The sequence below is a fragment of the Aotus nancymaae genome, unplaced genomic scaffold (assembly GCF_030222135.1).
Source record: "Aotus nancymaae isolate 86718 unplaced genomic scaffold, 86718_ANA_hifiasm-v0.15.2.pri h1tg000036l, whole genome shotgun sequence".
Taxonomy (NCBI): Eukaryota; Metazoa; Chordata; class Mammalia; order Primates; family Aotidae; genus Aotus; species Aotus nancymaae.
This window is the reverse complement of record NW_026988450.1, coordinates 38481861-38491994: the sequence shown is the minus strand read 5'-3', so window position 1 is coordinate 38491994 and position 10134 is coordinate 38481861. Positions and strand designations below refer to the sequence as shown.

The 10134-nt window shown below is 37.1% G+C and overlaps 1 protein-coding gene across 2 annotated transcripts in view; it reads right to left on the bottom strand.

The window, feature by feature from the left end:
- Positions 1–4989: 4989 nt before the first annotated feature.
- RIPK2 (receptor interacting serine/threonine kinase 2) overlaps positions 4990–10134 on the bottom strand; it is a 35999-nt gene continuing 30854 nt past the window's right edge. For both annotated transcript variants that reach the window (XM_012465089.3, XM_064384349.1), the window contains 3 exons: positions 8954–9047; positions 6769–6930; positions 4990–6205 (listed from right to left, as the gene is read on the bottom strand). In XM_012465089.3, coding sequence (XP_012320512.1) covers positions 5868–6205; positions 6769–6930; positions 8954–9047 — 594 coding nt within the window. In that variant the 3' untranslated portion in view covers positions 4990–5867. The remainder of the gene's footprint in view (positions 6206–6768; positions 6931–8953; positions 9048–10134) is intronic.

Genomic DNA, 10134 nt, shown 5'->3' with positions numbered 1-10134 from the left:
AAGCAGATATATACTACCGGGAAATCTATTTTTAAATCAGTGTATGAAAGTATACAGATAGTACTGTTGGGAGATGTAATAAATTGCCTCACAAGGTAATAAGCTCCACCTTAATCAATGGAAGTATTTGCTTGTAAGATAAATGTCTGTTAACATCTTCCTGGTAGAAGATTTTGAAGCATCAGATGCACATTTGTTCCTTCCAACCCATTCATTAATTATATGACATTAAATTTTAAACAAGAAAGAAAGAGGTAACAAAATAGAGGTCGTGTAGAATAAATTCCTTGAAAAGGATGAAAAAGGATAGATAGGTTAAATAAATAAATTTTGTTTTTTGGCTGGGCGCAGTGGCTTACGCCTGTAATCCCAGCACTTTGGGAGGCCTAGGTGGGTGGATCACAAGGTAAGGAGTTCAAGACCAGCCTGGCAAATATGGTGAAACCCTGTCTCTAATAAAAAGTACAAAAATTAGCTGGGTGTGGTGGTGCGTGCCTGTAGTCCCAGCTATTTGGGAGGCTGAGGCAGGAGAATCGCTGGAACCCAGGAGGCAGAGGTTGCAGTGAGCTGAGATCGTACCACTGCCCTCCAGCCCGAATGACAGAGCGAGGCTCTGTCTCAAAAAAGAAATTTTGTCTTTAAAGGAAATCTGGGTGATTGAAAAGAAATGATACAGTAGAGAGAGAGAAAAAGCAAGAGGCAGTCTGGGAACTAGGCTATGTGGGAGATGAGAGGTACAGTTTTGAAGAAACACATTAATGAAACTGATGTTTGTGAGAATGGCTAATCAGGAACGTGTACTGATTTTCTTTCTCTCCCATTTGGCCATATTTTTTTCTTCATAAACTGAGTATTTGAAGGGGCTGAGGGTAGGCAGATTAATGGTAGAGAGAAATAAAAAACAGCCCCCACTGCTTGACACAACTGTGGTGACATCCCAATCTTTCATAGTTATGCAAATTTCTTTAGTATAACTTTCAGCACAATTTAGTCTTGCTTCTTGTATTGATCCTCTTATATCAATTGGCTCAGCTCTACTGCTGACATAATTCAAGCTTTGTTTCCTTCTGAAGTTCTTCCCTAAAGAACTGAGTTGTAGATTCTTTTTTTTTTTGAGACGGAGTCTCGCTCTTGTTACCCAGGCTGGAGTGCAATGGCGCGATCTCGGCTCACCGCAACCTCCGCCTCCTGGGTTCAGGCAATTCTCCTGCCTCAGCCTCCTGAGTAGCTGGGATTACAGGCACGCGCCACCATGCCCAGCTAATTTTTTTTTGTATTAGTAGAGACGGGGTTTCACAATGTTGACCAGGATGGTCTCGATCTCTCGACCTCGTGATCCACCCGCCTCGGCCTCCCAAAGTGCTGGGATTACAGGCTTGAGCCACCGCGCCCGGCGAGTTGTAGATTCTAATCTAATGATCTGATTTTCATGTTTAAGTGAAGCTATCTTTCCAAAATTCAAAGCATGATTAAAATTGTTTTGAGAATTGAAATTGGTTGCAAAACAAAAGTAAAATTTTGTAATCAAACATCAGCTCAGAAACAGTACATCCTGAAGGTGTGTGGCAATCAGACTTCAGGAAAACACATCTGTGAACCTAGAGAGAAATTATTTTATACACAAATATATAGTATTTCTTAAAAGGTCTTGAACTTTATCATGAGTAAAAATCACTTGGAGAATTTATTAAAACAGATTCCTAGACCTCAACCCCCAAGATTGATTCAGTGGGTCTGCATAGGAGCCATGGATTTCTAACATGCTACAGGTGATGCTAAATGTAGCTAGTCTGTGGACTATACTTCTGGGTAGCACGGCCTTAAAATGAACTGCAAGAAATGACATCTTTAGCATTATCTAATACTAGCTAGTTAAAAAATAAATTACTAGGCCCCTTCCTGGAGTGACTGCATTTTAATCTGTCATTTTCTCACTACTTCCATGATTGCTGGCACATTCATGTCCTACCTATATTATAATTTACTTAGTAGTACTTAAATTGTCTTTTTATTTAAATATTATGAAATAAAACTTTAGTATAAACAGAAAACTAGTACTTGTCCTATGTAGAAGTATAATTTTCAAACAGAATGCACTTTAAAAAACCATAAAATTCTTGCTATTGTTTCTGAAGTTCTGAGTCTAAAGCCTGTTCTCATTTTGTTAACAAGAGGGATAAGAAAATGTTAGCACACAAATTGAGATATTCTCCTTTATTTAGTTATAAGACTCAAAAAAGAACTCAGAAGAATGTCCTTTACTATGTGACACAAATGCCATTTAGTGCTGAGCCTACACATGACCTAAAATAATTCCTCTTACTACTAGCTGTGCTTGCACTACATTTTGGGAAATGTGATTTAAAGGAAACATCTCCCCTTTTCTATTTTTCATTACACTATTCATTCAAGAGTTATTCAGAAAGTGCCTACTCTATGCCAGACCCTATTGCATACTAACTAGTCATATTCAGCAAACTCTGTTTCATCTTCCCCTAAATAGCAGTTACTAAATACGGGTTATAATGAAAACCAACTGCTAAGATTTTAACAAATACATGAAGCGATGATGAGAGCTCATTGCAGATTCATCTTGATCCCTGACAACATCTTATCAATGTTATTATTTATGCAGAAAAAGTTTGCAGAGCTGTAATGATGGACGACTACACGTGTGTCTTCCATACAGTAAATTTTGGGAGAAAGTCGCTGTAAGCACATAGCCATAAAGCACATAGACTATGAGTTGTTTTTTTTTTTTTTAATTATACTTTAAGTTCTGGGGTACATGTGCAGATCTTGCAGGAGTGTTACATAGGTATACACATGCTATGGTGGTTTGCTGCCTCCATCCCTTTCACCTACATTAGGTATTCCTCCTGATGTTATCCCTCCCCAACCTCCCCATCGCCCACTATTGCTCCCCTAGCACCTTTGCCAACAGACCCCAGTGTGTGATGTTCCCCTCCCTCTGTCCATGTATTCTCATTGTTCAACACCCACTTATGAGTGAGAACATGCAGTGTTTGGTTTTCTGTTCTTGTGTCAGTTTGCTGAGAATGATGGTTTCCAGATTCATCCATGTCCCTGCAAAGGACATAAACTCATCCTTTTTTATGGCTGCATAGTATTCCATGGTGTATACTTTATCCAGTCTATCTTCGATGGGCATTTGGGTTGGTTCCAAGTCTTTGCTATTATAAACAGTGCCGCAATGAACATACATGTGCATGTGTCTTTATAACAGAACGATTTGTAATCCTTTGGATATATACCCAGTAATGGGATTGCTGGGTCAAATGGTATTTCTATTTCTAGATCCTTGAGGAATCACCACACTGTTTTCCACAATGGTTGAACTAATTTATACTCCCACCAACAGTGTAAATAGCATTCCTATTTCTCTACATTCTCCCCAGCATCCGTTGTCTCCAGATTTTTTAATGATTGCCATTCTAACTGGTGTGAGGTGGTATCTCAATGTGGTTTTGATTTGTGTTTCTCTAATAATCAGTGATGATGAGTATTTTTTCATGTTTGTTGGCTGCATAAATGTCTTCTTTTGAAAAGTGCCTGTTCATATCCTTTGCCCACTTCTTGATGGGGTTGTTTTTTTCTTGTAAATTTGTTTTAGTTCTTTGTAGATTCTGGATATTAGCCCTTTGTCAGATGGGTAGATTGAAAAAATTTTTTCCCATTCTGTTGGTTGCCGGTCCATTCTAATGATAATTTCTTTTGCTGTGCTGTAGCTCTTAAGTTTAATTAGATCCCATTAGTCTATTTTGGCTTTGTTGCCATTGCTTTTGGTGTTTTAGTCATAAAGTCCTTGCCTATGCCTATGTCCTGAATGGTATTGCCTAGGTTTTCTTCTAGAGTTTTTATGTTGTTAGGTTTTATGTTTAAATCTTTAATCTATCTGGAGATCATTTTTGTAGAAAGTGCAAGGGATAGGTCCAGTTTCAGCTTTCTGCACATGGTTAACCAGTTTTCCCAACACCAAGTATTAAACAGGAAATCCTTTCCCCATTGCTCTTGTCAGGTTTGTCAAAAATCAGATGGTTGTAGGTTTGTGGGGTTACTAGTGAGGCCTCTGTTCTGTTCCATTGGTCTATATCTCTGTTTTGGTACCAGTACCATGCTGTTTTGATTACCGTAGCCTTATAGTATAGTTTGAAGTCAGGTAGTGTGATGCTTCCAGCTTCGTTCTTGTTGCTTAGGACTGTCTTGGCTATGTGGGCTCTTTTGTGGTTCCATATGAAGTTTAAAGTGGTTTCTTTCCTGTTCTGTGATGACAATCAATGGTAGCCTGATGGAGATAGCATTGAATCTATAAATTACCTTGGACAGTATGGCCATTTTCATGATATTGAGTCCTCCTAACCTTGAGCATGGAATGTTTTTCCATCTGTTTGTGTCCTATCTTATTTCTTTGAGCAGTGGTTTATAGGACTGTGAGTTTTCAGTTCTTCCCAGTGAATAAAAAAGTAACAGGGCAAAGTTCATTTTATCAATCCAGATATACCTCATCACATCAATATAAAAGTCAACTTGAGGCCATTGATATTCAAAAGACCTTCTTTGTAGACTATGTAGAGAGAAAAGGGAAAGCTTCCAAAAGAAATTTTTTCTATATTATTTCACAAATAAAGTTTATCTTAATGTTTTTTAAAATTTAACAGGTAACTCTTGTGTTAAATTAGTTTTCATTTTTCCCTATTAATTTCCATATTTCTGAAAGGCACAGTAAGAGGTACTACAGGTTAATGTCAAGCTCTAAAATGGAGATTAAAATACTTACATTTCTATTAAATATTTAACTGACTCAATGCCATCTAATTTCTTTCATTCAAACTTGTTTCAGGTTGTGGGTCTGGTGCTTCCTGTTTTCAATGTATCTCACTTTTTGCTGACTTTGCTACACAATTCCAGAAAAGGGCTATTATTTCTTGTAAGTTCCCATATAGTAATATAACCCATTAACCAAAGAAGTGTTCACAGTGTATTTTTATTGTTTGGGCTAAATTTGATATGCGCAAGTTAAGAAAAAAAAGTGCAGGTATTAGGCAGCAAGTAAAATGAGTAGGTTACAGCCATATCTGATCTGGAAGGCTGTACTATTAAATGCAAAAAGCAGGTTGCAATATGATGTGTTATTCTGATAATATAGAGAAAAGATCCTTTCATACTCTAAATATAAGCAGGAAGAATGGAGAATACACATCAGGCTGTTAACTTTAGTTAGCTTCATTGTTGGTGACAGTAGGAAACGTTGAGGTTAAAAATGGGGACAGATAGCCACTATTAAAATATTTATTTATTTTTCTTTATATTGTATTACCTTTGAAATATCTTTATAAAAGGAATTCATAAATAAAACTTTAAAATGTAATCTGAATAATGGAGTTTTAAATTAATAACCCTTTGTAGAGCAATTAAGCCTGGGATTTTAGGGCAGGGATTTTGTACTGTCTCTGGTGGGTAAAGGCTATATACTTCATAAAATCAAATTGCATCTTAGACAAGTAACAAATCACAAAGAACCTGAATGTGAAAATGGCATCCATCAGCAATACATCATACCTTAAGGCACTGTTATGGACAAGAATAATAATTATTACCCTTTAAAAGTAGTTTCTATTAACAAAAGAGACATAAAAATTGAACAACTATGTAACAAAATTCAAACTTTTTACTTGTATTAATTTAAAAAAAAATACTGCATTGTCATGGAAGGAGACTAATATTTACCTGAAGAAGAATCTTTAATAAAGCTTTAATATTCATGGATTTTATATAAAAAAATTTCAAAGCAACAGAGATATAAATACCCTTTTATAAAATGACTTTTTTTCTTGAAAAACACTCATTTATATGCTTTTATTTTGAAGTAAATTTAAAGATGGTGACCTAGAAACCACTAGTATTTCCGGGTAAGGCTGAAGACCCATCTGTTTGTTATCTTTCAACTTTTGTACTATAACTTTGGCAAATTCTTCTCCTTGGATATCAGTAGTGTCTAGTAATTGTCTGACTTTTGAGGTCCTTGTAGGCTTGGTACTAACAAGTTCATAGTCCTCTTTCATGATCAAGTCCCTGGACAGAAGGGCATCTAGTGACTGGTTAAGACAGGCTTCTGTCATTTGGTTCACAATGTCTTCCCTTTTGCTCTGGATCCACTGCTGGGCTATACCAGGCTGCAAACGTTCTGAAAAAGAATAAGGAATGAATAATTAAAAAGGTGAGGACAGATACATAGCAGTGAGTAAAATTCCATGAAAAATTAATAATAAGGCATAAAACCTAATTTTCCAATATGGAACACCAGCATTTAGGGGAATGCTGTTATTTTTCAGGAAACATTAAAAGATTTGGGTTATCTCCCCCTCACTCCCCAGAAAAGGCATTGCTTTTTTATATGGTACAAATCATGGGGCAAAAGCCACTTTATTTTTCAGTTTTTGTTTAAAGTCCATTTTGTTTCGAATATAAAAGATACCTGAAAATTTGTTAAACAAACAAAAATAACTTTACTGTTAATAATATGTTAATACCTCCTCTTAGCACTGCCTCCCTATTTAGATGTTCACAGAATACCATTTGGGCTATGTCATCATTCCCATCTTCTGGGATTTGTTTCCCTACTTAAGAAGGTATGTATTTATCATATTGAAGAAATAAAGGCAAACCACACTGTATGGTAAATAAACTGTACACAGATATGTGAGGTAAATGGCATCGCTTACAAGGTGTTTCACAGTAAATATTTACCTGAGTTTCCTGCAGTTGAGAGTGGATTTATTATTGCTGAAGAGCATGGAATGGTCTTGTGATCACAGAATGTGGCCCTTTGAGATGCAGAAATGGTACTATCCCAACTGTGATTTACTGGACAGTCATGCAGCCTCATAAAAGAAGAGTCTTGAGTTTTTCCTACAAAACACAACATCTTCATTAGAGGCAGAATACTCCTTAGATATTCCTATTGGCTAAAATGTCAACATCTGAGCAGACAGAAGGTAGGCTACTACAACCAGCTAATTTTTGCATTTTTAGTAGAGACGAGATTTCACCATGTTGGCCAGTCTGGTCTCGAACTCCTGACCTCATGTGATCTGCCTGTCTCAGCCTCCCAAAGTTCTGGAATTACAGGCCACCATGCCCAGCCATGAACCTTAGTCTTATATTTTCAAAAGCCCTCTGGACAACACCCCTTTGTGTGCTGCTAGTACCTCAAATTAAAAAAAAAAAATTAGAAGTATAATTATTCATCTTAACTCTAAAACTTGTTTTAACTTATTTTAAATTGAGACAGACTGTTGCTCTGTTGCCCAGGCTGGAGTCAAGTAGCGCTATCTCAGCTCACTGCAACCCCTGCCTCCCGGGTTCAAGGGATTCTTGTGTTTCAGCCTCCTGAGGAGATGGAATTACAGGTGCGTGCCATCATGCCTGGCTAACTTTTTTGCATTTTTAGTAGAGACTGGGTTTTGCCATGTCAGCCAGGCTGGACTTGAATTCCTGACCTCAAGTGATTCACCCACCTGGGCTTCCCAAAGTGCTGGGATTACAGATGTTAGCCACTGAGTGCAGCCTGTCTTAATTAATTTTTATTTCTTTTAATGGCACCAATGTTCTTCCAGTGCCCTGGCTTAACAATTTATTTGGCTTTACCTTTTTCTCTCTTTGCTCCTCCAAGTGAAAACTTACAAAGTCCTATCATCTAGTTGTCTATAGCATCTCACATATCACCCCTCCTTTCTTTCACTCTGGATAAGTTCTTATAATCTCTCTCTGGTACTACAGTAATAGTCTCCTAACTAATCTTCCCATCACAAGTTTCCTTTTCCTTTTAAAATACCTTACATATTCCAGCCAGAATGAATTTTCCTAAAGTAAAAAGTTTTATATGACTCCCTTGCTGAAAAAATTGCAATAGCTGCTTCCTACTCAAGTAAAAAAGTCCAAATAGTTTAGCTGAATGTTAGAATTCCTGATGCTATGACTCCAACCTACTTAGCTCTTACCTTCTTTCATTCATCCTCTTTACTAGCTAAACCAAATTACTCACTGTTCTCTGTATTTTCTTGCTTTTGTGCCTGTATGCTGTTCCATTTGCCTGGAATGCCTACTCTTTGTAACTACAGATCCAGCCTTCAGCCAGAAATCGTTTCATGATGACAGTATGGTATAGTAGAGTGACATGATAGTATTTATCAAAAGTCTTAGATATGCTAGCTACGAGCTATATGATCTAGTGTCCTTAATCTGTAAAATGAGGACATTTCTACGTTGTCGTGAAAGTACTTTGTACAGTGTTCCTCTTCCACTGTGCTACCATAGCTCTAGATCCACATCTCTCTTATATCACTTTCTATCTCATAATAGTTATTTAGAAACATTTCTCCTTTCTTCTAAGAGATTTTTTTGTGGGCATTTTCTGGGAGTGTCTAACATAATACCTTTTAAAATTTATTTTTTGACATGGAGTCTCACTCTGTTGCCCAGGCTGGAGTGCAGTGGTGTGATCTCGGCTCACTGCAACCTCCCTCCTGGGTTTCAGCCATCTTCCCACCTCAGCCTTTGAAGTAGTTGGGACTACAGGCGCCCACAACCAAGCCTGGCTAATTTTCGTATTTTTAGTAGAGATGGGGTTTCACCATGTTGGCCAGTCTGGTCTTGAACTCCTGACTTCAGGTGATCCACCCACCTCGGCCACCCAACATGCTGGGATTATAGGTGTGAGCCACCACGCCTGGCCAAATACAATACCTTAAAACTTAAATGTATTTGTTGACTATCGCACTACTGTTTTCATATCTTTAAACTCTGTCACTTTGAAAAATGAGTTATAAATGCAAATTAAAGTTCCACAGAAATCATGACTGCTTGCTAAAAGTATGATCTTGAAAGAAAATGGAAAATTTGCAAGTTAATAATGATTGGAAAATTTACATACTAGATAAAAAATCATTGTCTTGAGGAGCTGATGGGGACCTTGAAGTTCCAGGGGAACCACTATTTTTATGGGGCTGAGAGGATCCACATGATTCCTAAAGGAAATAGAAAATAAAGGGTTTAGGTTAATTCAAATTATAGAGCTTTAATTTATAAATAGTTCTTGGTTGTGGCTTATCACAAATGAAGATCAAAACTAATTTTTTTTTTTTGAGATAGGATCTCACTCTGTTGCCCAGTCTGGAGTGCTCACTGCAGGCCTGTCCTCCTGAACTCAGGTGGTCCTCCCACCTCAGCCTCCTGAATAGCTGAGATTATAGGTGTACACCACCACACCATGCTAAATTTTGTATTTTTTGTAGAAATGGGGTGTTGCTGGTCTTGAACTCCTGTGTTCAAGTGATCCACACGCCTTGGCCACACAAAGTTCTGGGATTATAGGTGTGAGCCACTGTGCCCAGCTGACAAAACTACTAAAAATTAAACTACAAAATTCAAGAAATACATACATCTATAAAATAAGCAACAAAGATAAACTTATTTTCTTAACACAAATGGGGGGAACAGGGCAATAATGAAACATTTTTTTTTAGTATTTTCTACATGATCTTGGAGGCTCCAGCCAGCAGCTAGAATAGTGAATGAGAAATTTGATATCTGCAAGTCTGGTCTCCTACAGATTTAGAAATGCTTGTTCTCAGCACCTCAGGTTCCTTCTACATGGAAGCATGGGAAACCATAGAAAAAGTAATGGAGAACTTTACTCCTAACTCTGTCATGGAATTACCAGCTAACTTTCAATAAAACTTTCTGGCTCTCAGGTTTTTGGCTGTATTATCTGCAGTATCTATCAAAAACTATGCACAAATGGGCTCAAGGATCAAATGAAATAGTGTATGTCAAGTGATTAAAAAAGCAATGTACTAAGGTTCGTTTTAAAGGTATTACAGGTTGAGTATCCCTTATCTGAAATGCTTGGAACCAGATGTGTTTTGAATTTTGGATTTTTTTCAGATTTGGAATATTTGCATATATATAATGAGATATCTTGGGATGGGACCCAAGTCAAAATATAAAATTCATTTATATTTCATATATACCCTATACACACAGCCTGAAAGTAACTTAATTCAGTATTTTAAAATAATTTTGTGCCTGAAACAAAGTTGTTTTTTTTTTTTT